The 27740-nt window shown below is 40.9% G+C and overlaps 2 protein-coding genes across 3 annotated transcripts; one reads left to right on the plus strand and one right to left on the minus strand.

Annotated features, from left to right (window-relative positions):
• Window positions 1–3220: 3220 nt before the first annotated feature.
• Window positions 3221–12926, plus strand: si:ch211-153l6.6 (enolase-phosphatase E1). Of its 2 annotated transcripts, XM_066677683.1 has the most exons (5): window positions 3221–3450; window positions 7507–9961; window positions 10909–10997; window positions 12179–12234; window positions 12792–12920. In XM_066677683.1, exons 1-4 carry the CDS (start codon window positions 3349–3351, stop codon window positions 12194–12196), a joined length of 2664 nt encoding a protein of 887 aa, XP_066533780.1. In that variant the 5' UTR covers window positions 3221–3348; the 3' UTR covers window positions 12197–12234; window positions 12792–12920. The 2 variants fall into 2 exon arrangements, with proteins under 2 accessions (XP_066533780.1, XP_066533771.1); XM_066677674.1 differs by lacking the exon at window positions 12179–12234 and having other exon boundaries at window positions 3223–3450; window positions 12792–12926.
• Window positions 12927–14599: 1673 nt separating this feature from the next.
• Window positions 14600–26766, minus strand: frrs1a (ferric-chelate reductase 1a). The gene is made up of 15 exons (XM_066677697.1): window positions 26574–26766; window positions 25951–26090; window positions 24630–24724; window positions 23812–23950; window positions 22883–23065; window positions 22649–22747; window positions 21503–21650; window positions 19315–19428; window positions 18365–18480; window positions 17938–18024; window positions 16505–16602; window positions 15900–15958; window positions 15680–15823; window positions 15040–15098; window positions 14600–14735 (listed from the first exon to the last, which is right to left on the minus strand). Exons 1-15 carry the CDS (start codon window positions 26764–26766, stop codon window positions 14643–14645), a joined length of 1767 nt encoding a protein of 588 aa, XP_066533794.1. The 3' UTR covers window positions 14600–14642.
• Window positions 26767–27740: the final 974 nt, after the last annotated feature.

The raw sequence follows: 27740 nt of genomic DNA on the forward strand, positions 1-27740 counted from the left end.
GTGTAGCTCCTTCTGTTTAATCTTCCTCCTCAGCTTGTACTTGGGTCCTAACAGCAACTGACCACTTGGTCAGTAAGCTCTGTCATGTGCCTTTTTTTGCTGGTGTACAACTAGAGCCTGTTGCTTGGTTATTGATGTACACTAGCCCTAGTTTCTGAGCTTCTGACCATTGTGTCTGTAATACACACTTAAATGCTCACACACACACACAGGGTCAGTGCTGTGCTAAGAACGATCACCCACCCCAGTAATATGTGAACAGCATTGCTTAGGTGTGGTCAGAAACTGATCAGATGAATGAGGTAGAGCAGCGCTGAAGCAGTGGGCAGCAGAGAGCTACAAGTCTGAATTTGTGCACATAGATAAAGGGGCTATACGATACACTTTTAGCAAAAGGGTTCAAATTCGTTCGGTGTCAAGAATCAGGGGTTCTCTACCGGGATACTGACCTGCACTGCACCAGAGGACAAATAATTCTCACCACATGGTGATTGAGCTCTACGGCTGAACTGTGGACAATTTCACATACTCACCCAGTCACTCAGAGCTGTGGATAGTTTCATACACTCATTCAGTCAGTCACACACTCACGCCTTTGGACAATTTCGCACACTCACCCAGTCACTCATTCACTCACCCTCACCCAGTCACTCACACCCGTGGACAGCTTCATGCACTCACAGAGCAACTCACACAGCTGTGGACAATTTCACAAACTCACCCATTCACTCACACCTGTGGACAGTTTCACACACTCACCCAGTCACTCAAACCTGTGGACAGTTTTACACACTTACCCAGTCACTCACACCTGTGGACAGTTTCACACACTCACCCAGTCACTCACACCTGTGGACAGTTTCACACACTCACCCAGTCACTCACACCTGTGGACAGTTTCACACACTCACCTAGTCACTCACACCTGTGGACAGTTTCACACACTCACCCAGTCACTCACACCTGTGGACAGTTTCACACACTCACCTAGCCACTCACACCTGTGGACAGTTTCATACACTCGCCTAGTCACTCACACCTGTGGACAGTTTCATACACTCACCTAGTCACTCACACCTGTGGACAGTTTCACACACTCAGCCAGTCACTCACACCTGTGGACAGTTTCACACACTCACCTAGCCACTCACACCTGTGGACAGTTTCATGCACTCACCTAGTCACTCACACCTGTGGACAGTTTCATGCACTCACCTAGTCACTCACACCTGTGGACAGTTTCACACACTCACCCAGTCACTCACTCATTCACACCTGTCGACAATTTCACAAACTCACCCAGTCACTCACACCTGTATACAGTTTCATACACTCACCCAGTCACTCACATCTGTAGACAGTTTCACACACTCACCCAGTCACACACACCTGTGGACAGTTTCACACACTCACCCAGTCACTCACACCTGTAGACAGTTTCACACACTCACCCAGTCACTCACACCTGTGGACAGTTTCACACACTCACCTAGTCACTCACACCTGTGGACAGTTTCACACACTCACCCAGTCACTCACACCTGTGGACAGTTTCACACACTCACCTAGTCACTCACACCTGTGGACAGTTTCACACACTCACCCAGTCACTCACTCATTCACACCGGTCGACAATTTTATACTCTCACCCAGTCACTCACACTCACACCTGTGGACAAATTCACACACTCACTCACTCATTCACACCTGTGGACAGTCCTAGAGGAAAGGAGATCTCCTTAATCTCTCTATAGTTTCTCCTAAACTAAACTAAACCCCACTGTCTCCTTTATCTCTCTCTCTCTTTTCTCTTGTCTCCTTTTTGTCTCATTCTTTTTCTTCTAGGAAATGGTGGCTCCTGAGGTATTACAGAGCCATAACATTTTCCTCTGGAATTGCACACACTCACCCAGTCAAACACAATACCAACATGTGTGTTTGGACTGTGGGAGGAAACTGGAGCACACTGAGGAAACCCACACAGACACAGGGAGAACACACCCCAGAACCCACGGCTGCCAACAGCCATAAAAGGTTTGGGAACACCTGGTCTAAAAGAATTTTGAAACATTATTTGAAGAACAATATTTAACAATATTTACATAATTTAAAAGAAAACTGCATGTAATTGCACCGATGGAAAATATTCTTTAATTTTCACAGTGATATATTCACCAAACAGCTAAAACATCAAAGATTCCTCTTAGAATCTACATTCACTGGCCATTCTCTCAGCTTCACTGACCACACAGGAACTGTGCTGTGTACTTCTACAATTACAGACTGTAATCCATCCGTTGCTCTGCATCCATGGTTAGCTCCCTTTCACCCTGTTTTTCAATGCACATCACCCCCACAGAGCAGGTATGATTTGGGTCTTGGATCATACTCAGCGCTTCAGTGATACTGTCGTGACTGGTGGATCAGACACAGCAGTGCTCCTGGAGTTTTTAAACAGTGTCCACTCTCAGTCTACTCTGTTTGATGCTCCTACCTCATTGGTCTACCTTGTAGATGTAAAGTCAGAGGTAGTAGCTCATCTGTTGTTGCAGATTGTATTGCTTGTCCTAAACATATTTAAAATTATTTTGAGTGTGTGTGTGTGTGCATGTGCGCACATTTGCAGCATTGTTTATACACTAGGAGCTGTATTATGAGTGGTCAGTGCTGTGGCTGAGCTTTTCCGCTTTGAAACTGCAGCTTTCCAAACAATCCCAAAACCATGGATACAGACAGCCAGGGTTTCTTACATCATCACACACCTAAGGAACCAATCCCACCAGCTTTAAGGCAGTGCTTTCAAGCCAGTCGTGATAGGTGGAAGGTAGGATGAGTTAGAGGCGATGACTAAATGCATATTTATAGATCTGCATGTACAGAATCAAATTATACAAGAGTAGAGTTACACCTAAGCCACTTTTAAGGTGTTAAGGTTTATTTATTTATTTTTTTTACTTCAGAAATAACTTCTGTATTTCTGAACAGAGAGGAGTGTCCGGGGGTTTAATCGATGACTAGAAGGGGCTTAGTAAAGAACTAGAAAGGCAAAGTGTTTAATTTATCACAGACAAAGTGACTTTTTATTAGAGCAACCAGAAATGTACATCAGTGGACGTCAGTGAAAAAAAAAAATTGATGAGCACATGGAACTGAGGTCGTGCGCGCCCCCTGTCGGTCACAGCGCATGGCTATACGCGCAGGCTCACTGCGCACCTGCAAATAGACATTCCCTCCGCCTCAGTACACATCCCTCCAGTGCTGCCTGGTCGATAGTAAAGCCCTTCTCTGTGATCGGTTCCTGATCAAAGCCTCTCTCTATGAGTTATTTCTTGAGTAAATCCTCTCTCTATGAGTTTCTCCTGGCTGTTCGTCGCGCATTTCATCCAGACATGTCTGCGAGGCGCTGAGCTGGAGATGATCTCAGTTTGGCTGCTCTTTCTCAAGCTCCTGGTAGGTACTAAAAAGAAGCTGAGACTGTTTCTGCATCCCAACAGCTCCACATCTGCTCGAGGGGAAAACCTCTGCATGGCATGAGAGAGGAGAAAAAGAGGGAAACGGGGGAGGAGAAGGAGGAGGACGCATCTGGCGCGCTTGCGCTGGAACACAGCATGCTTTTGCCCCCCACCTTCTCCATCAACTTATACCCCTCCTCCCGTTAAACTGGCAGCGTTCAACCAAGAATACTGCAGCATTTGCATTACTTTTTGTTTTAACTTTGTTACTACAAGTGGTGATGCAAGAGTGATATTTCTGTTTGGCAACTTCTCAGTCGCATTTTCCATTCCACATTAAATTGTATAGCAGTAGCATTCCTATTCTCCATATATTTATCATTCCGTTTTTATTTCCATTCCACGTTAATTAATGCAGGCATTACTATACCATTATGGCAAGCCTACTCTTATTTTCCTTCTTGTTCTTGTTTCCACCTTAAATTATGCAGCGGTTAAATTCTAATTCTTACGCTTAGTTCCACATTTAAATGGTTTAAAAGTTTACCTTCCTATTTGCCAACATCACAGTAGAATTTATCGCGCCACCTTAAATGGTGCGGCAGTTGTATTCCCATTTGGCAACTCCCCACCCCCGTTCCACCTTAAATAGAGCAACAGTTAGTCTCAAACAACGTCCTGCAGCAACATTCTAGATAATGTATCTGATGCGTTTAAGGTGGAACCTTAAACGAAGCTGCTGAATAAACATTAGGTTGCTGCACCTTTTAAGGTGGAATGGGTAAACTGGGACAATAACCTGGCAAGTACGAATATGCTGTGTCCCTGAAATGGGCTGAACTGAAAGGTGAGCTCAGATGGGTTAGTAGGAATGTAACTGCTACATTTATAATGTTACATTTAAGGTGGAACGGGGAAATCGAGCAAAAGTATTGTAAACAGTACAATAGATAACATGAGCAAAAATGTGCTGATATGTATTGGTGATGATCCTGGTGCTCAAACATCTCAAGAGTAGAAGATATAAACATAATCTTGATATTATACATAACAAATTTTATATAAAATCCCCCCAAAACACAAATATACATTGATCAGCCAAAACAATAAAGCCCCCCTATTTTCTGCATTAATTTTTCATTTTATCAGCCCCACTGACTGCATAGGTGCATTTTGTAATACTACAATTACAGACTCTAGTCCATTTATTGCTCTGCATGCTTTATTAGCCAATCGAGGTGGTGGTGTGTCAGCGTTTATTGTGCTGGAATGAGTGGATCAGACACAGCAGTGCTGCTGGAGTTTTTAAGACCCTCAGCATCACTGCCTGACAATCAAAAAAAAAAAAAACAGCCAAGAGCATTCTGCTGACTCTACATCTACAAGGTGGCTAACAATGTAGATGCATCCAGTAAAGTGGACAATGGGTAGACACAATGTTTAAAAACTCCAGAAGCACTGCTGTGCCTGTTCCATTTGTACCAGTGCAGCACACACTGGTACTGCAGCACTGAGGCATCAAAGGTGCTGTTTTCTGTGACATCACAAAATATGGGGAGTGAGTGGGCCCTTTAAATTTGTTCCCCAGGACTAGATTTATCTTCAGAGTAGGAAGTAAGAGGAAAGGTTGTGACTGGGATTTTGTGCCCAGATTAACTCAAGTGGATATCCACATTCACAGTGTATTTCAGAAGATGGGCAGCAGTTATTGGGTAACAACTGATGACATCACAGATGTACAGACAGACAGACATAAAAAAAAATTCCAAAACAAACAGGGAGTATTCGGGGTGAGCGCTGGTCCGACTCAGACAGTAGAGGACACTCTGCCTTTTTCACCCATGATATGAATAGATTTCTCTCCACTTTACTCACAGTTATCCTGCACTAGGCAGATGAGAGATGGATTAACAAGCTTAGGCTTGACAGAACTGCCACTGCACATCAGCAAAAAACTACCCACTGGCTGCACATTCAGATAGTGGCTATCCTTCACTGAGAATTGCATGATGCTGGATGCCCCCCCCCCCCCCCCCCCAACTCTGCTCTGTTGCCAAGCAACCACTTCTTTCTTTTTCTGAATTTTGACACCTCATGAAAAACTGACACTCAATAAACATATTCTTGGGTGCTAGCACCATGCTGGAGATGACCGTGTTACAGAGTTGAAGAGCAGATGCCCGTCTGGTCTGAGACACTGAGCCTTTTCAGTGTGTTTATCTGCACATCATGTAAACACAGTTTCTTAAACTGGATTAATAGACATCTTGATGTTAATTCAGTAATAGATTTTCAAAGTATGTCTACCCTTACTCTGATAATTAAACAGTGAACACTTATTTTAGTGCTACAAATGTGAAATTGTGGCAAAGGACCCCATTGTATATTGTTAATAAGGAAACACTGTTTTCTTTTTGCTTATGTTTTCTTATAAACATATGTTTTTTCATTGTTATTAAAAATAGTATATATAAATATTCTGTTACATGCTGTGCTGATTTTCTTTGGGATAGGTAAATGCTTTCAGTGTTTGATGTTCTAATGATTCCTTGTGGTTCTCACTTTGGAGCCCTATTGTTTTATATTAGACATAAAAAAGAGAAGATCAGTTAATACAGAACAATTAATATTTTTAAGGAAACATTTAACCATTTTACTGGGTATTCCCTTAAATTAAATGGGTTATTGAAGGATAAGAAAATGTAGTGGTTATACAGAGAACCCTAATTCATCCTTAAATGCACCTGACCTCCATCTGTTTCTTATAGAACGCTTCAGAACAGTCTCAGGTCTCTCTGGACGGACCCTAAATCTGAAAAGTCAGTTTTTTTAATAAAACCTTCGTATCTTTACTGCTTAGTGTCCTTTTGGTCAGTTTCACATATAATGTAGACAGAAATACGACCCCAACAACTACAGGTCTCACACACATTCAGGTTGTGTTTCAGGAACCACTTTACTGTGCTGTGTTCTCACAAACATATTCATAAAAACCATCCATAAAAGTTGAATTTGACACTTGGGTGCATTCAAACCCCAGAGAGTTAACTCATTTTCATTCAATTTGCCTTTTTGCCTGTGTTTATTTAAATCACAACAAACAGCTGCCTTTCTTTGTTATAGGTAAGAACGTTTTAGTACCATATAGAACACTTTTTTTGTCAAGAGTGTAGTGAAAACCTCTTGAGATAAGAGCGTACACAGTGTAGAAAAGATCATTGATGGAGCACAGTTGAAAATCTGGGATAGTTTGACATTTCCTTGCTCTGTTATTCCAAATAAACCTGGCATAATAAGATGAAGATGAGCCCAGTGTGTTTGAGCAGGAAAATGTGAAAATTGTCTCTGGGACCAGAGTTCCCCACCTCAGTCTTCACAGCTAATGAAAGTCTAAATGAGACGACTGGAGCTTGTGTGGGATTCAACTCCAATTCAAACACCCTGCACAAACTAATTACAAAAGAAGTGTAGAGAAAGTGGATGGACCAGCTTTTTAAATGTTTAAACCACAGATTCCTGCCAATCTTCTGCAGGATGCTACAGAGATCATGATCCTTTGAGCAGAGCTGCCTGTCTTCTTATATAACTTTTGATATTGTAGTGTTGATCTGCACTGGGATTTTGCATATTTAAATAAGAGGCATATTTATAACATCGGCACGTCTTCCCTGGTGGTCACGTGCTTAGCATTTAGCTGCGTTTAGCTCCGAGGCCAATGCAGCTGCTTTTAATGTGTATTCTCAACCCACTTAGAGATTCCATGCTCAGTTTGAAACCTGTCTCATGGTGATTTGCACTATGAAAGACGTCCGCCCACCTCTCATGTCTTGCAGCATGACGAGGGGTGCAGCTCGATGAAATTTAAAGTGACAAACAGCAGAAGACAGCTGGTCCACCTACTTAACCCCTCATCCAGCTCTAATCAATCATCCCTCGGCTGTTGGAGCAGGAGGGGGCACCAGTGTTGGTTTGTGATACGTCTGATGCTGAAAGTCTGCCACACTTGTGTGCTTCCCTGAGTCTAAAATGATCCTTCTCAACCTTCTTTTCACAGAGAGCCACAGCTGGTGTGAAAAGGCCAAATGGGAATGAAATGAGTGAAAGGAAAGACTCTTTAAATCAGCCAGAAAAAGAGCAAGAAAACCTCTCTGAAGCTGTCGCCATGGAGACCAGCCATTTTTCCGAAATGGCTGATTTAAAAGACTATAACATAGATCTGGGGGACACAGAAGTGGAGAAATGCCAGAGGAGTCGGGAGGATGAGAGTGGCAGTGCCGACACATATTTCCCCGAATGCCTGGAGACCAAAAAGAGCAGCTCCTCCAACGGGGACGAGCATGAAAGCAGTGACATAGCCAATGACTGTACAGGATCCGTGGAAGCCAACAGAAGCACAGACATGCAGAGCGACAACTTGGCGAAGGAGACTGAGAATGAGGAGTCACATCTTGTAAATTCAACACCAGACATACATCATCCAGCTAAAGACCAGGCAGTGGAAGAAGACAACAACCCATCGACTTCTGATTTGACAGAGCACAGAGAACTGGTTAAAGATCAAGAAACAGAGCAAGAAGGCAACAGCCTACCTATATTAGATGTCAATGGGAGGGAGCATCAAGACTTACAGGACAGTCCAACAATTGAGCAAGAAGACAACAACCCATCCACTTCTGCCAATGAGTCAGAGCACAAAGACTCACAGGAAAGTCCAATATTAAATCAGGAGAACAGCAACACTTCTACTTTTGAAGGGACAGAGCACCAAGAGCCTCAAGAAAATTCAGGATTAGAGCAAAAGGACAACAGCTTATCTGCTTTTGATGCCAGCGAAGCTGAACACCAGGAGGAACACAATGAGGAAGACAACCATGAACCCTGGGAATGTCCAAAAATAGAACAAGAAGACAACAACATGTCTGCTTTGGATGCCACTGAGACAGAGCCCAAGGAACCCCAGGACAGTTCCAACATAGAGCAAGAATCTGCACTGGAGCAGCAAATCAAGGAGCTAGCTATTTCCGATGCCTCCACTGAATCTTGCCACGACAATGACAGGGATGATCTGAGTGACTGTCTTCAGGTGGAGATGGCTATCGTTTCCTCAGACAGCGATGCAGAAGAGCAGTGGAAGTCCATGTTTTCTCCTGTTGTTGACAAAGGGGAGGATAATGATGACATGATTATTGACCTTCTGGGGACGAATGCACTTGATGTTACTGCTGAGTCAAATGTCCAAGAAGAGGCAATTGAGAGAGATGGCAGTTATGTACTGGAGAGTAATGCTGAACATGAGGATGACGCTTTGGTAGAGACAACAGCAGATAGCATTGATATTTTGGAACAGCCCGAATGTCCCACAGAATGTGATCTGGACGACTTTTCATGTGACTCCTCCATACACTACCAAAGTTTGACGAAGATCCCAGAGGATGGGGAGGATTTGAGTCAAAGTCCAAAGCACAATCTCAAGCGCTTGTCCGCCTCCACCTCTGAGCTGGACAAAAGGCTACCGCAAGACTACTGCGTGCATCAGGAGATGAAGAGTGAGAACATCAGCACAGAACATTTGGACTTCAAGATGGCTCGCCAGCAGTGGCAGAAGATTGAGGAGCAGAACAAGGGCCAAACGCACCAGCCCAGAATCAGGCAGAGTACTTCCCCAGGTGGCCATAACTTTATGTACACACCTGTACGTACCCTAGATCGTCCCAAGAGAGACCCAGACCCAGACTGTCTAAGTCTTGGTGATTACCAGTACACCCAGTTTAGTCCTTGTTCAGAAGACTCAGGGCTGGATGATACAAGCTACAGATCTCCTTACGATGAACCAGAAACTCCAGTTGAGAGGGAGATCCGTGAGACTATGGAGCGAGAACAGTCCTTCAGACAAGAGAGGGCTATGTCAAGGCCATCTTCTGGAGAACCTGTGCAACGTAAACCCAGACCAGCCAATTTTCTGACCAATAGGTCAGACCCAGAAGAAAGAAGACGCATGTATAACACTCCTGAAGACAGGTGCAGGTCACAGAGATCTCCCAGCTCCAGAACCCCAACCTTTTCCATCACGAGTTCACCATCATCAAAACCGAATTATCATGAGATGGTTGCCAACAATGTAATCATCCTCGAGCCAGATTCATATCCCACAAGCCCAAGACACCGGGGGAAAGGTCTGCTGTCTCCAGGGACCAACAGGTTCCACGAGTGGCCCTCAGACATGACCAACGTCATCATACTGGAAACATCGAATCTCATAATCAGAAGTGCATCGGAGTTCTGCCTGAGCACCGCATGTCAGGAGACACAGGAGAGTACTTTCCAGAACAATCCCTTCTTCAAGCTGCGGTCTCACAGCACACAGTCCCTAGTGGACCAGGAAATCAAGGTGGTGAGGCAGAGAGATGAGGAGTTCAGACGGCAGAGGGCACAGTTGTACACCAAAGAGAAGTACGACACTGTTCTGGTGTCTCCCAGCTTACTGGAGAGTTTCACCTATGACAGAGCAGGTATGAAACTCAACTGTGTTAAAGCAATATGCAAAATTTTAGCTATGAGATATTAATTATGATTGACTGGTTAACCATATGCTACCCAATTAGTCATGTCAATCAATTAAAAATGAATTCACGTTAATTGACAACATTCTCATGATTAATTGCAAGTTAAAATGTTGGTATTTCATTGTTTTTGGGAAGGCTTAAACAAATATGTATAGTGTTATGCGTTATAAACTGTAGAGAAAAGCATTCTTTTTTACTTTACTATTATATTTCAGAGTAGTTTTTTATGATATATGAATTAAAATCTATTAATTTGTTCTGAAAGTGTTAACATCAAATAAAACAAAGCTGGGACACAAGCTTTAATTGAGAAAATTGCAGCGTGCAGCTCACAGCTTACAATAACATCTTCATATTCCAGTTTCAACAACTTTATGAGAAATAAATGTGTGGATTAAGCCAATCATAAGAAAATACTTGCCATGGAACTTCTCCAAGCAACTGTTTTTGTGTGTGTGTGTGTGTGTGTGTGAGAGAGAGAGAGAGAGAGAGAGAGCACGAGGGGGAGAGAGAGATTGTAGGAATGAGAGTTAATTAGATATTTAGTTAGATATTTAATAAATATTTCAGCATAAAAATAATGTAATCTACCTTCTAAACTCAACAGGAGGGACTGTAAGTTTACATCACCTAATAAAACCATTAATACATCACTAGGCTCTGGAAGCTGTGGCCAGATTTTTACATTTGTAAAATGTTAACACATTAACACAGCATTCGAGAAATTCAGTCCTCTCCTTTGGTGAATCTGGCAGTGCTACAAACATATCCATATTTCAAAATGATATTTCATATGTTAAGATTCTTTTAAGTCTCCCATGCAAATGTAACACAAAAAATGTGTTAAACTCAGTTTAATAAATGGTTATAATTTTATAATCCTAATTTCCCAGGAGAGACACCTGCGAAATGCAAGTCCTCCCCGTCTTCTCCTTTGAGGATACGCAAAATGGACCGTTCAGTTCTTTCCTGCGATCAGAAGGTAGGCCCCGGATAAAGACACTTTTGGTGAATCATTGTGAACAGTGATGTCATTTGCTTTGGTCATTTATGTTGTTACATTTCATGAAAATTTGTTAATTAGTTAAAAAAATAAGCTGTTGCTGATATTTATTTTTAGCACCTCCACAGTCATGTCTAGATTTATTTACTCTAAGGAACAGATAACATTAGTCACAAAATCATCAGCAACTGTCAGTTATGGAGATCAAAATTTGCAGTGTTTTTCCAGACCTAGCATGAATTCTGCTGGCAGACCTATGAGGTTTCCTATATTATAGTTGTTCCAGAGTAGCAAGGGTGTACATTCATTATATTCATTATATGGTGTACAGGGGTTAGACAATGAAACTGAAACACCTGTCATTTTAGTGTGGGAGGTTTCATGGCTAAATTGGACCCGCCTGGTGGCCAATCTTCATTAATTGCACATTGCACCAGTAAGACCATGTGCATCCAATGGTTCAAACATTGTATCCTGAAGGTGGTGTCGTGTATAAGGACGACAGTGCACCAATACACACAGCAAGACTGGTGAAAGATTGGTTTGATGAACATGAAAGTGAAGTTGAACATCTCCCATGACCTGCACAGTCACCAGATCTAAATATTATTGAGCCACTTTTGGGTGTTTTGGAGAAGCGAGTCAGGAAACGTTTTCCTCCACCAGCATCACGTAGTGACCTGGCTACTATCCTGCAAGAAGAATGGCTTGAAATCCCTCTGACCACTGTGCAGGACTTGTATATGTCATTCCCAAGACGAATTGATGCTGTATTGGTCACAAAAGGAGGCCTACACCATACTAATAAATTATTGTGGTCTAAAACCAGATGTTTCAGTTTCATTGTCCAACCCCTGTTTGTTTTATAATATTTACATCAAAGTCTAGCTTAAACATGTGCGTTCGAAACATTAATTTGTGCATTATGGTGACTCCTACAGTAAATGAAAGAATGTCTGAATATTATTGGAGGAGCCCGTTAGCTGTCTGCTGAGCAAGAGCAATATTTTAAGAGATAACACAGAACATCTTAATTTAAATATCTATGCTCTTTGGGAAGTCGTTTGTTGTTTAACAATAGAACAACATCATTTATCAGACATTAATCCAACATATTTATGATTTATATTTGTAGGTTAAATTTTTTTTCTTACCTTTAGGAGCCTTTCTTCTTGTAAATTTCAACATCTTGGTCGTTAAAACCAATTCCCCTATGGTAAATTATGCCAATTATTGTGCATTATGTTTGCTAATATGTGCATGTAATCCCTTTTAATTACATGAAGGACCCAGCTGTTCACAGACTGAGTTTGTTGTTCTTATGACTGTGACCTGGATGCAACAGGAGTAATGCATTCCCCTGATCTGTATACCTACCTTTTATACATTTATTAAATTAATACTATTTTTAATTTTATTTCTTGTTACATCTGCTTCATTTTATAACAGTTCATGTGAAACATATATATGCTAAACTTGCCAAAAAAAACCCTGATATTCATTTTATTTTAATCATACTTTATTCATATTAATATACAAGATATTTGGTGAATTTATCAGAAATCTACAGGAAAAATCTAGCTGCCAGATATCTTGCTGTTTTACAGCATGTTCTGCATACTTATAAAGACATATCAGTACATTTAGATTTATCTGCATGTTAAAACGATCCTGCTCCATGAACCTTATCCAAGTCACTCCCATTGAATGGATATTTTTGACTTGTTAGTAAATGTTGCAAAGCAGCTTTATAGGTGACTCTCTTGTCTGTAGTTTCCCGAGGCGCCGTACACTGGAGTTCGGAGGAAAAGTGCCCTGGCTCAGAGATGGGAAGCTGGAATCTTTGATAATCACCAACAGAACTGAAGGAATGTGTATAAGCCAGGGTAGTATATATGCATTTCGGCTCTTAAGCATTAAACTGAGTGAAGTGTTTGTTAGATCAGTCAGGTCAGCATTGTCAGTTCAATATTCGGATGTTTGAGATAAGATAACTGCTTATTGATCCTGAAGAAAGCTGCAAACATTTTTAAGAAAATATTGCTAAATGAAGAACTGGTTGTAAGCTTTTTTCTGTTGAGTAAGTATTGGTTAATTATATTTTTTCCCATTTTTCTAGTTTTCTCCTCGTGTGAGTGTCTGAAACTGTCTATAGGTGTGTGCCTACCATGTGCAATATGACTCTGGGTGGCTCCAGGCCCACCTCAGCCCTGATCGAAGTGAAGCAGTTACAGAAGATGAATGAACATGGTGTTAAACCACTGTACCTCCATCATTTTTCATTTATACTGCTCTTTATTTGCTTTGGACTGGTGTTGACCAGAAGTGGATTGGTTCCCTTTTGGGGCTTAGTTCCTTGCAAAGATTATTCTTTAGGCTCTGAGGGTGTTTTTGTTTTTCTGGCACCTTAACCTTGGTGGTGCTCACTAGGATCAGGAGTTCTGTAAAACTGTTTTGTGACACTTACAGCTGTAGAACGCGATCCATAAAAATAAATATATAAATATATAAATAAATAAAATGGAATTTTACTGAGTTTCTAGTTTATCATTTTTCCTCTTTGGGATATGAATTTCAGTAAAATTAATCCTAAATAAATCTTCATATTTTCTTGTTATTGATGCACAAATTGAAAATCAGAAAACAGCAGAAGGACTCTTCAAGGAACTAAGATGAAAAACTAGAAAACTGGAGAAACTAATCAACCAGTTCGTCATTTTTCATTTTTGCTTTCATAAAATGTGAAAATGGAACCTACAAATGTTGCCATGTCCCCAGCTGGGTGTTTGGAGTGGGTGCTTGGAGGTGAGCATTAAAAAGTGAAGAAATGCCGTTAGTGAGTTTTTACATTATTCTGATGCACTGTTTCACGTCATGTGACGTTGAACCTGTTTGTGGTATTTTCCTAATGTATTTTCTCCTTGATGAATTTTGTATGAATCAGAATTTCTAATGTGATGGATGTGATGGAGAAAGAAAGGATGAAAATGTAATGCCAAACTTTGCCAAACGTTTTATTGGTTGAATTTCAGCCAGATTTAATCAAAATACAATTTTTTTTTTAATCTACTTTTGGAGCCTTAGTTTAGAGGTTATTTCTGCACATGTCTTGACTTAAGATTAAAATTTGTCTTCAGCTGTAGATTACAGAAAGGAAGAACTCTGATTTTATTGATGAGGAAATTAAAATAAGTCCAGGTGAACAGACATTAAGTGTATAAGTGAATTTTGGCCAGTGCTGGCGTTGTGTTGGTATTGACCCTTTAGATATCGATAATGATTGCTCTTTCTTGCATTGAATGCTTTCTGCTTTGTGAATGTTTCTGAACATTGATATATTCCAGCGATGATTATTGCCTGCTAAGTACAACATTTATTTCTCTCAGCAGATCATTGTAGAAGAAGAGTGTATGTAGATGTTCATTATTCCTCACTATATGATTTGTGGTTGATTAATACAGAACATGAATATATTTACTTGATTGTTTTTTTTTCCTTTACAGTACGGTATAATGCGGCCTGTTTATTTATCCTTAACATTAAAGATATATTAATTGCAGGAATGGATTTATGTGGTTTGTTGCATCTGTAAGACGGTGATTGTTTCGTGTTCACAAATGTCCATCACACTGCACTGATGGAGCAGAGCAAAGCAATGCAGAACAGCAAGCTGACACCAGCAAAAACAGCCAGGATGAGCAATTTAACCCTGGAATCCTGTGGGGAGAAAAATGTGTTAGCAACATTTAGAGTTTATTTGCTTAAACATCACACGGCATTAACAGGAGCCTGTAGCTCACATTTTTTACATATTATTAATAAATCACACGTCTCATCGATATAGACTCTTTTAATATAAGGAGATTCAGATTTCATAAGCTCTAGTTTTAGGCTGGATTTTAAAGAGAACTCTTATACATAGATACATACATGTTGCCAAATATGAATATTAATAATATATATGCCTATAATAATAAGAACCTATAATAATATGAATAATATCTTCATTCTGCAGTCTTACCCAGTTTCTGCTTACAGCAGGGTCATCGAGGATGGCATGCTCATCAGGACGGTTACCACCTGCAGAAAGAGGAGCAAACACTTTGTAAAAAAAAACATAGGGAGTGTTTCAGCTTTGCTGCAGTAACAGCTTCTGTATTCTCGGAAGGCCTTAGACTAGATATTGGATGAGGGTTTGATTACATTCAGTAATATAAATATCACATAGGTACTGATGTTAAATGAGTAGCTCTGGGTCACAACACTCCAACTCATTGCATAGTGTGAGGCATTTATACCTCTCTAGCCCTCATTTGGCATTAGGCATGGCGATCTTAGGCTAACTACAGTAGATCCAGAACATTTCAGTGTCCCGTTACATTTCATATTATTCTGTGGAGACTAAATAACAGCTGTGTGAACAGGAGAATGTGCATTCACATTTTAAAGAAGCTGAATCCATCCATTAGAAGGCCTGTCCATATACTTTTGGAAATGCTGTGAATCGATAGAGAATACCAGTCGTAGCACCTAAATACCAGAACATAATACATGAGTATGCTGCCCAATGGCTTTGTTTGAGGTTTCTCCTCAGTGTCCTGACAGTGGTAAATGGGAATGTGATATAATCATGACTTGCTGGCGTAGTGTGTTGTACTGACCTCGCTCAAACAGCCCTCTCCTTTGTACAATCAGGAGCAGTTTAGACAGCACCAGCCAGACCACAAACCCAGCAAGGACCCCAGTGGCTGTGGTGTATGGGAGAAGAAGTGATTCTAATCTCACCCCCGCAAACATGGCACCCACTGTGAAAGAGGGAATATAGTCACCAATGCTCTAAATATAAACAACATATTGTTAATAATAGATATTAATAATTACCTGCAAACATTTCTGCAAAATACCCCACCCCCCAGTGCAGCCAGTTGAATATCCTCCTCCTGAGAAAGCACATGAGCAGCCAGTGACCCAAATTGAACAATCTTTTACTGTATTTTGCCCTTAAGTGACAGTGCTGTGCACGATTAGGGTGGTGGATCATTATCAGCGCTGCACTGACACTGACGTGGTGGTGGTAGTGTGTTAGTGTGTGTTGTGCTGGTACGAGTGGATCAGACTCAGCAGTGCTGCTGGAGTTTTTAAACCCTCAATGTCAATGCTGAACAGAGAATAGTCCACAACCAAAAATGTCCAGCCCACAGTGTCCTGTGTCCACTGACGACGGGTTAGAGGACGACCAACATGTCTCTGACGAGCTACTGTCTCTGACTTTCCATCTACAAGGTGGACTAACAAGGAAGAAGTGTCTAACAGTGTGGGCAATGAATGGACACAGGGTTTAAAAACCACTCAACACATTAACACAGCGTCTGGGGTAAGTGATGACTTTGTGAATTTGATCTGTAAAATGTACCATATGATCAGTGTGGTATTGTGTGTGTTTTTTTTTTTTTTTTTTTTTTTTTTTTTTTTTTGCTGAATTGTACCTTGAAGATTCTGGAGCTGGTCTGAAAGCAGCCATTATGGGCTGTATAACAACGAAAGCCATCACCATGATGCCCATATCAGCATGATATGCTGCTTCCTGCCGAAAATACACCACACATTATACACAGTCTACCCACGAGTAATGGACTCAATGCTGTTTCCATGGTAATAAGAATAAAAACGCATTTCATTTTTATGTAACACTTTACATGAATGCAGAGAAAAGGTGGTCTGAAATAAAAAGTAGATGTAAGCTACACATTCAATAAAATAAGTACTAAAACTGAATGTAAATATTGGTGTCCAAACAAATCATTTTATAAGATAGTTTTCTATCATTTTTACACGAGATGCTCTTTACACTGTGGGAAAAATTAAATGTCAATAGAAATGCTCCAAAGTAATTTAAAAACCTCTTCTCACACACACATTCATTCAATTATTCATTAATTCATTGTCTTTAACCAATTTTCAAGTTTAGGGTCGTGGCGGGTCTGGAGCCTACCCGGAATCACGGGGCACAAGGCGGGAACACACCCTGAAGGGGGCGCCAGTCCTTCACAGGGCAACACATTCACTCACACACTCACACCTAGGGACACTCTTGAGTTGCCAATCCACCTACCAACGTGTGTTTTTGGACCGTGGGAAGAAACCACAGCACCTGGAGAAAACCCACATGGACACAGGGAGAACACACCAAACTCCTCACCGTCAGACCGTCACCCGGAGCGGGACTTAAACCCACAACCTCCAGGTCCCTAGAGCTGTGTGACTGCAACACTACCTGCTGCACCACCGTGCCGCCCTTCACACACAAACAACCGTGTCTAAATGATGTCAGGGCACATTAAATAGACATGCATTCCTTTCATAGAGGCTTACAAAAACTTAACCCTTACTCCAACTTTAATCTACCCTAACACTTACACTAAACCTAATGCTAACCATAACCATATTGGACTAATCCTATCCCTAATCCTTACGCTAACCTTATATTAAATTTAATAACTTCATCTTCTCATGTTATTATTTACATTATGGAGTAAAGATCTTAGTCCCCAGCAAAAAACATTATGTCCCCACAGTGTGAGTTGTGTGAACAGATTTTGGTCCCCACAATGGGGTATATATTTGGACACAATACCCCCAAAATTACGAACCCCCCCCTTACACACACACTGTATCTGACAACTATATGAAATGAAACAGAGACCTCTGCTGTTCTGGGATGAAAGTGACAGGATATAGAGTAAAGGGTAAGCACCTCTGGGCAATTCACAGTTTTACAGATTGTGAAAAAAAGGACTTCTCAAAGTTTATGTTCCAATTTATATTTTAATTTAACAACACAGCTTGACCATTTCGACTATAGGGTTTTCCGAATGTTCCCGTTGGCCTAAACCTGCACAAAGAGTCACAGATACCTTACCCTGTTCCAGTGTCCTCTGTAGACGAAAGGAAGAACAAAACCCATAAATGTGAGAATCGCAGTCAGCATCATTAGACCACGATGCACCTGGACAAACAAGGATTTTATCACATACACAACTCTATAATCCTAGGTAATGTCAATATAAACTGCTGCTATATGGTAGGAATGGAGGAATACGATAGGTGTTTCTATTAAAATGTCCAGAGCGTGGAGATAGACAGTAGGTGTTTCTAATAAATTGACAAGTGAGTGGAGGAAAAGGATAGCTGCTTCAATTAATGCAGCCAGAGAGTGGAAGTATAAGGCAGGTGTTTCCACTAAAGTGTTCGAAGAGTAGAAAGCTGGTGTTTATAATGAAGTGGCCGGTGAGTGTCGAGATCTTCAACGTTCATTAGAGGATAACGTAAGGAGTTAGCTGTTAAACCTGAAACCAGATTCTTTGGCCGAACAGGGTCTTTTCTGGCCAGTCTTGTTTCAGGAAAGCCGCGATGAAGATACCAGTGCATCCAGTCACCATCCAAGCCAACAGCATCAGAGCCCCTGCAACACATTTACAGCAGATCTAATACAAACCTAAAACAGAAAGATGTGATGCATCCTGAGCATCCTGCTGGCCATGCCCTGCTTCCATGATGAGGTATGGAGCTCGGCAAGAAGCAACTTCAACCAGGGAGGCAGGGCTCTTAGCCAAACCACAAGAAAACATCAAATATCATGATTTTCTGTATTTCACACTCTGTCCTGGTCTGGAGGTGGAGGGTGTGCAGCCTCAAACCAGTAGAAGCCGGGATGTTGCAGAGAATGCAAACCAAGTAAAAGACAGCAGGGTAACTCTTCACTGACTTATACTTAGATATTTTTTGTTTCGGTGGGTCTGGAGCCTCCCCGGAATCATTGGGCGCAAGGCAGGGATACACTCTAGATCGGGCACCAGTCCTTCACAGGGTGACACACAATCACACATTTATTCACACACTAAGTTGAGGCAATAATAATAGTAATAATTCATTCATTCATTCATTATCTGTAACCGCTTATCCAGTTCAGGGTCGCGGTGGGTCCAGAGCCTACCTGGATTGGGTGCAAGGCTGGAATACACCCTGGAAGGGGTGCCAGTCCTTCACAGGGCAACACAGACACACACACACATTCACACCTACGGACACTTTTGAGTCGCCAATCCACCTACCAACATGTGTTTTTGGACTGTGGGAGGAAACCCACGCAGACACAGGGAGAACACACCACTAGAACCCATAACCTCCAGGTCCCTGGACTGTGACACTATCTGCTGCACCACTGCAGGAGTACTGCAGTGTACATGACTAAGACAAACTGTAGGAGTGTGTTTGTGACCGACAGGGAAAAGCTCACCATGATATTTCATAATTAAAGGAGAGCGTGATCCGGTCAGTATCTGCGAGGGGCCGGTAATGACCTGCTGCTTAGCTGATACCAGGGGCTGGCGTTGATGTTTATAGATATGACCTGAGGAAGCAGAAACATGTTAACAAAGATATCACACTCTTTTATTACACACTTTACCACTGGCCTCATAAACCGGGACCGTATCCTGTTTAAGACCGAAGCAGCCGCACATGAAAATCTGGACTACAGTGTCGTAACTGACTGGACGAGGACTAATCACTAACCGGAGACGTTCAGGAAACTGCAGTCAATCTGAGGATGCAGCGTAAAACCATCACTGTATTTGCTTTTTGGAGCTGGATGAAGAGTACACAGAACATTACTGTGAGGATTTGATGGCACTGAAACCTTTAAACGTTAGTGAAGTCAGGTGCTGATGGAGGATGATTACTCCTGAGGTACTGGATGGAACGCCACCTCTCCAGAGAACACAGTTCCACTGTTCCATAGCCAGAGAAAGCTTATATCTAGTCTAGTAAATCCAGTTAATAAATATCTTATGGTACTCATAACGTTGTTTATATTAAAAATGCATTACTATTAATTAATAATTTTGTAATATTATTTTAAGATTTTAAAAAGCACATGTCTTATTCTGCTTAAAACAACAACAAATTTGCCTAGAAATATTATATCCACAATTCAAACATTCTCCTGCTCTTTTGTCATTTTATGGTAAGTGTTGTGTAATATTAAATATGACCATTTTAATTTTATTCAACAAAAAATTGTCTAAAAATTAAGTGAGGAAAAGCAAAAAAACATGTGCATAGATTTGTTCTGTTCTTGGAAATAATATTGTAACCAAAAGTATGTGTGAGGGTCTTTTTTAGACAATTAAACGATTTTGATGAATGTGGCACATTAATAATTCATTTTTATAATTAATGTAATTTGTTAATAAAATTGACAATTGTAATTTTTTATACTACACAACAGTTACAATAAAATGACAATCAAGCAGGAGAATGTTTGAATTTGAAATTATAAATTGTAAAAAAGACAAAAGTGCTTTAAATCATATTGGGGCACCTACAATACATATATATTTTTACTTAGACCAGATTAAGAATGAACTAAGTTCAAGAGGATATTATGTGCAGTCTAAAATAAACCACAATTGCCCAGTGTCCTCAGGTTTCACTCATGTAAGTCTGTGGACACATTTACAGCACGTGCTGCACTCAGTTTTACAGCTGTGCACTCATCAACCTGATCTGTGTTTTTATCCTTGAAATGCCTGTGTATCACAGCCATGTGCTGATACTGTTAAATTCTCCGGATCTCCGGAATCATTTTGGAAGTGCAGAAGTGCAATCGGAGCCGGAGGTTATAAAACAGAAAATGTTTATTGTCCAAATCAGCGGAATTGGACCATTGCTTGATAGCTAAGGAGGAAACAAAAGAGTGTCATAATGATCATTCATTAACTGTCCAAGCTGTCCAACAGCAAGCGTACTGAAACTGACCCTCACTATCAGACTCCTCTCTCCACTGCGACCCACTGCTGCAGTTTAACTACACAGTATCTACACACTCATTGCATGATCTTCAAAAGACAACGATAAAGCATTTCTACAAGTAGCTCTGAGGAAATCACCAGTCACACATTAATCAGCCAAAACTTTCAAATTACCCCACAAGTGCACTTTGTAGTTCTACAATTTCAGACTATAGTCCATCTGTTGTTCTGCATACATTGTTAGCACCCTTTCACCATGTTTTTTAGTTGTCAGGACCCTCACAGGACCACAACAAAGCAACTATGACTTGGGTAGTGGATCATTCTCAGTGCGGCAATGACACTTACATGGTGGTGGTGTGTTAGTGTGTTGTGCTGGTACGAGTGGATCAGACACAGCAGTGCTGCTGGAGTTTTAAACCTCTCAGTGTCACTGCTTGACTGAGAATAGTCCGCGGACCAAAAACATCCACCCGACAGCATCCACTGTTGAAGGATGAAAGACACAAACTTGTGCAGCAACAGATGAGTTACTGTCTCTAACTAGAGTGGACTGACCTGGTATAAAAATGTTACATACTGGAAACAGATGGAAAATTACACAATCAGGCAAGCAAGCTACACTTACTTTGATAGGCCTTCAGGATTGGAACAGAAAGCTGTTCAACTCACCACTCTGTGCATTGCCGTGTGCGATAAACAGGTAGTAGCTGTGTTCGAGCTTGAAACGCTGTGGATCCTGAGGGACGTCGATGGTTCTGCGGAACCGGCACTGAATCACCCCATCTGCCACTCGCCATCCCACATCCTTCAGTACAGTCTGCACAGGAGATATCAATCAGCCATAAACAATGGAGTCCCTTAGCTAGCACTAGGCACTGATTCAGCTCACTAAAGACTGTGGCCCAATTGCCAGGTTCTGACCACAGCACTTCTCTTGGTTTTTGGTGCACATGTATGGTAGGCCAGAAATGTTCCAGAGTTTTCCTGGAGCTGTATGTGTGAACGAGAACAACCACAACGTTTGTCCTGGACTTTACAGACTTTATACTTCTAGCACCTTAGTGAATATCGTGCTTATGTCCTGGAGAATTCACCCTATATCATGAATGTGCAGCCCCATGCCTAACGCACACTGAGCATTACCCACTATGAGAACGTGTCTCACTCAGAAATCTCCCACTGTGTCCTGCCTGTGTAATAGGACAACTCCGGGACATCAAAGGCCCTATATGTCTATATGTGAAAGGGGCTTTGTTAAGATTTGGTGTTTTTGCACCTGAACGCTACAACTGCAGAACGTAAATCACTTTTACAGTACTGTCCTGAAATCAAGGAAAGGTGGCTTCCTGCCCACCTCCAGAGTTTATATTGCAATTTCTGCAGTGCTGAGCATGGAGCAGCAATGGCACAGGAGTGATTCTCCCTATTACAGGTCAGTGAAGCATCACAATGATTCTGATGCTGTAATGGCCTTCATACACATCCTCTATCATGTATCCTCTACCATATATCCAGCAAGAGAGAGAAAGGCTTCAAGCTTTATGTCTCCAGTTACATCAACAAATATGAGGGAAAGTATGTAAATTACTAAATTTCAACCTAGTGTTGCTTTAAGGGCATCTGCCAAATGCCATAAAGGTAGTGTAATGTAATAAACAGATATACAGACCTTGTTTAACATTCTCTATACTTTAAGAGGTTTGGTGTATTCAATAGCCTTGTGTATTTGAAGTGCCCAGAGTGATGGACCTTACACTCAGCTTTCAATAACTCAGGAAACACTGAGACATACATAGCAGTACACAGGACTCTCACTTTGTAAGAGATCTCTGGGTAAGAACGGCCTGTTGCGTATGCTGCGTCCACATTTACACGCATTCCGTCCTTCACACACAGGTAAACGTCATCGTTACCCTGCATCAGAAACACGTACAAGAAGGTGCACAAGAGTACCTCATACACACATACATATATTATGCTTAATTATTTAATATATCATTCTTTTTTATTTACAATTCTATCAGAATATCCCTTCATTTGCCTACTTACCATCCACCGGTCCAGAGAGAGAGCGAAGGAGACGTAACCCTGTGCTGGTCCACTCAGCTCGAACCACACACTGCCACCCTCTGTGCGGTACGACAGGAAGAAGCAGTGTGTGTCTGATGCAGGGTCACAGTGATCTGGATCCATCAGACACGATTTCCACTGCCCACAGCCCTCAGAACTGAACTGATGAAGGAGGAGTGAAGGAAAGAGTCCAGAAATCTGCACTAAATTAATCCTGGAGCCTTAAAAAGATGGTTCTACAAGGGTTCTTGATTAAAACAATAGTTCTAGCGAGAAAAATATAGTTCTAAAAAGTTCTTTGTATGCTTATATGGTGCTTTGCATAATGAAAACTCAAACTAGGAGAACCAGGGAGGCCTTGCTCTTAAGCAAAGAAGTCTCTCACACCCTGAGGAGCCTGGATGTGCAATTTTTAGAGAGACAGGTATCAACTCACCAGAAGTGGGACATGAAGCAAGTTTGCTCAGTTAGTAGAGCATATCATCGCTGTCCAACAAAAAGCATTTATCTCCAGAATAGTAACTTAACAGGAGATGGAAAAAAAACTTTACATTTTAATGGAAGGCAATGTAGAAAGATTTTATTCCAAGTCATTTTGGTCCATTCATAATTTTTTTACACAGTGTGAAGACAGCCACTGTGTTCTAAATAATGCAGTAAAGAAAAAATTCACAAAAACTAGATAACTATTTTTATTTGGACAGTGACAATATGTCTGTAATGCAGTCCCGACCCAGTTCACATCCCACCTCTGGCACGTTGGGTCAGTGGATCTGTACTGATTCAGTATTCTAAAGAAATACCTTGATTGGATCCATTTTGATTCTGTAGTGTATCTGAAATATGAGCTCCCTGATTGGACCTGTACTGATTCAGTATGCAGTATTATGTATGAAGTAAAGACTGACCCGTCTGGGCAGGATAGTGGTGGTCACAGTAGTGCTGTTAGAGACGGAGATTTGAGTCGGATGGGTCGCTCCGCTCTGAGAAATCACCGGGCTGGGAATCTTCACCCAGAAATTACTGTAATGATCCACAACCGTTGCTCTGAAGGCACAGGAAAAATACACCGACTTAGATACAACTTAGTGAGGAAATACAGACAGGTACCATTTTACAGCACACAACCACACAAGCCACTGTAGTATTTTGTGTTTTATTTTATTCAGCATAATTATTAAGGGCATGTTTTATTCAGTAAGTATGTATAGTATTCCTTAAATACTCATAATACGTTCTCTTCAAAGACATCGATCAGCCATATCTTTAAAGCTGCCTCCTCGATTTTGTCGTCAATGGACGTCCAAAATCCATCTTAATAAGTCAGTTAAGTAGTGACCAATTAATAATGTCAATGGACGTCCAAATGCGTCTGATAGTCATCTTTTCAACCTCTGTGTTTGGACATCTTTTCAAATTCCATTTTCAACCTTAAGAAAACATTGATTAGATGGCAGTCAGTCATTACGTTATTTCAATGTTGAATCTATGGCTAAATGTTTACTGGTGAGCACTTTCAAGTTCTGGGTTTACAGACTGTAGCACATCTCTTGCTCTACATACTTTTAAAAGCTGACTTTCAGCCAACTTTTCAACCTCCAGACTGACCCCTAACAGAACCACCACTTAGCAGGTTTGAGAAATGAACAAGAAGTGTAGTGGCTTTAATGTTATGGCTGATTGACACGTGTGTGTGTGTGTGTGTGTGTGATGTTGCTGTACTCACAGAAAGTGAACGGATGCTGGAGCATTAGCTGGAGCGATCCACACCACACTGACCTCAGTTTTCTTCTCACCACTGGTGTGACTAACAGCAGATCCCTTTCACACACACACACACATACACAAATGGTAAGTGTATACACACCCACTCATCGTGGACGGTATGGTGTGAACATGTCACTGATAACATTTAATTTCAGAAACGATACCTAGTTGTCCACAAACTGTTTTTGCCTATTTTTATAATTATTTTATTATTATTATTTTTAATTTAGTTTTTTTTTTGTTGCAGGAATCTAGCTACACTGTAGTTCCCAGTGCACAGAAGAAAACTAGAGACTAATATACACATCCCAAGCTGAGCTCTCACCACCTCTGTCTGTCTGTCTCTCTCTCTCTCTCTCTCTCTCACACACACACACAAACCCAATTTTGGTTCTCTGAACTTTGGGGACATTCCTTATTTTTTGTGGAGACTTATCCTTACCGTTTTCCTAAGTACTACCAGCTTAACCCCAACCTTACCCTAAACCCAGTGGTTCCCCACCATTTTCTGCAGTGCCCCACCTCACTCAGACAAACATGAACAAGGCTTTTGCTTCCAGACTCCACTGGAATTTACTTTAAACATTAATTTGTACAGAACTGCCACTTCTTATTGAACAAAACAAAATATGGTCAAAAACCAATCACTTTCACAGCTGAATTATTACATTTGACATGCATTATGTCTCTCATTCCTTCGCCTTGATAGAAAAAAATATGTTATTTACAAAAGGGGGTCCCTGCAAAAAAATTTAAAAAAAGTATGGGAATAACTGCCCTAAGTCTAACCATGAAACATGGCTTCACCTTAAAGTGTAATTGTATACTCTGTGCAGGAGCAGTTTGTTGTCTCGGCTAAGAAGACAAGTCCACACAGTATGAGCTTCTAAACAAGTTTTGGTCAGTGTAACATATTCCTGGCACACACACACACACACACAGTTAATGTAAAAATAATCAAAGGAGGACGTGCATATTTGTTTCAGAAGAAATTCTAAAAATGCAGAATCACACTCAGCTACTTTGTTGCTGTCCAAACAAAAACTTTTTTGGACTGTTGTTTACTACATCATTTGAACCCAGGAGCTTTCCTTCACAATGTGTGAAAATTTCATGATGAATGGACCAATAGCAATGCTATTGCAAGTGACATGGAATAACATTTTATTACATTGACTTCCACTGAAAGTCAAGAAAGTTTTTTTTCTATAAAGTTGCTATTTTGGAGATACGTTTTTCACTGGACAGTGAGAATAAAGAGGGAATATTAAGGACTGAACCTGGATATTGTTGCAGTGTAAAAGTTGACTGATCTCAGGCCTGGTGAGAGAGAAGGAGCCGACTGCAGCTCCTTCAGGGTCTGCTGTGTTTCTCGCCTCGATCATAAACCCTTCGAAGTTCTGGCGTCCAGAAAGAGTGACTGGGGACAGCGTGGAGCACAATAATATAATAACAAATTTACCTTTTAAAACAACCTTTATCTTTTTTAAATAGATACAAAATGTCAGTGCGTTTTACAGGTGAAAGCATTATGCTTTGATATGAAAACATGACTAATCCATTCTGATCAGAGTTGTTGTGGGTCCAGAGTCTACCCGGAATCACTGGGCATGAGGCAGGAACACACCCTGGACAGGGCACCTGGCCATAATAGGGTATCACACACTCACACATTCACACACTCACCTTGTCACTCACACACTCACACCCATAGACCATTCCACAGAGCCAATCTATCGACCAACATGAGAACACATCAAAACCCTCACACACACCTCCCTCACCACAGCTGAAGACTGAACCCAGGACCCCAAGACCCAGGAGCTGTGTGGTAGACCTAACAGGTTCACAGTGCCACCCACAGAGACGTTACTGAGGGTGAGTGGTCCGAAGGTCAGTTTACCTGTGATGTGGTCTCCAGGTGTGAATGTCCTGACACTCACACTCATGGTGTAAGGGCTGGATGTGGTGTTGTGCTGGCCACTGTGCCTCGGGACCATGTTCCCACACGACTTCTCCACTTTGCCATTTCTGTACCCAGCCACTGAGCTCAGAGTCCCAGAAAACAGCAACAATGCCCAGAACATTACAGCCATCAGCAAGAAAACAAGGAAGTCGGCTTCAGATTGTTGTCCGTGTCCTGTCTGAGCTAAAATGACAGTGAATAAAGCAGCGATGTTACAATAATATGGCAATAATAACAGTAAGAGTCAGAGATAATAATGTTATTGTGCATGTACTTTGTGATCTATACAAAGAATATAATATATTTTTAAAAAATTTAAAAAATAAATAAATAAAAATGGGGACAAACGTGTCATTATGTCAATAAACACACTGAATTTCACTTGAATAAATAAAATTAAATATAAAATATGGCACATGCTCAATATTAAAAATGTTACCTTTTTTGTCAATACATTAAAATCAGCAAATAATTTATTGTGCATTCAAAAATATGCATACATTTGTTAATGTCTTTTCACTTACGATATCCTTTTAACTTCATATATATTTATATTTTCATATAATTTAATCATTATTATTATCATCAGTATTTGATGCATTAGATACAAATCTGCATAGTAAATCTGTGCACTCTGCTCACCTGGATGATCTACCTGCCTCAAGATGTGGAGCTGTAGAGATGTACTCACCTGGATGGTCCACCTGTCTCAACTGCCCTCAGTTATTGCTTATTAAACACTGCTTTGGTGACGTCGGCTTTGGGCGGGGCTTAATGATGTCCCCTGTACCATGTTTGACCACAAGAAGGAGAAAAAAGCAACAGAGCAGTAACCAATAACAGCCTGAAGAAATGTTTACGGCAAATAAATAAACAACAACAACAACAACAACAACAACAACAACAATAATAATAATAATAAAGTATTTAATTATCTAATTTTTGAAAAATAATAACATTTAAGATTACAGTTATAGTTATATTTGCTAGAGTTGGGGATAAACGGTATATTTTACATTTATTGTATTAATATAAAATATGTAAAATTAAATTGTAAACATGGGTTTTAAGTATGTTTACATACATGTTTTAAGTCTCTCTCTC

The sequence above is a fragment of the Hoplias malabaricus genome, chromosome 1, assembly GCF_029633855.1.
Source record: "Hoplias malabaricus isolate fHopMal1 chromosome 1, fHopMal1.hap1, whole genome shotgun sequence".
In the NCBI taxonomy this organism is placed as follows: Eukaryota; Metazoa; Chordata; class Actinopteri; order Characiformes; family Erythrinidae; genus Hoplias; species Hoplias malabaricus.

Bases quoted from the DNA above. Each gene is read 5' to 3' on its own strand.
- si:ch211-153l6.6 (XM_066677674.1), top strand. From the start codon at position 3,349: ATGAGTTTCTCCTGGCTGTTCGTCGCGCATTTCATCCAGACATGTCTG. The intron at 3,451-7,506 runs GTAGGTACTAAA...TTCTTTTCACAG, and splicing joins TGCTCTTTCTCAAGCTCCTG to AGAGCCACAGCTGGTGTGAA. The intron at 9,962-10,908 runs GTATGAAACTCA...CTAATTTCCCAG, and splicing joins TTTCACCTATGACAGAGCAG to GAGAGACACCTGCGAAATGC.
- frrs1a (XM_066677697.1), bottom strand. From the start codon at position 26,766: ATGGCTGTAATGTTCTGGGCATTGTTGCTGTTTTCTGGGACTCTGAGC. The intron at 26,091-26,573 runs GTAAACTGACCT...CGCTGTCCCCAG, and splicing joins ACCTGGAGACCACATCACAG to TCACTCTTTCTGGACGCCAG. The intron at 19,429-21,502 runs GTGAGTTGAACA...CTGCTTCCTCAG, and splicing joins ACACGGCAATGCACAGAGTG to GTCATATCTATAAACATCAA.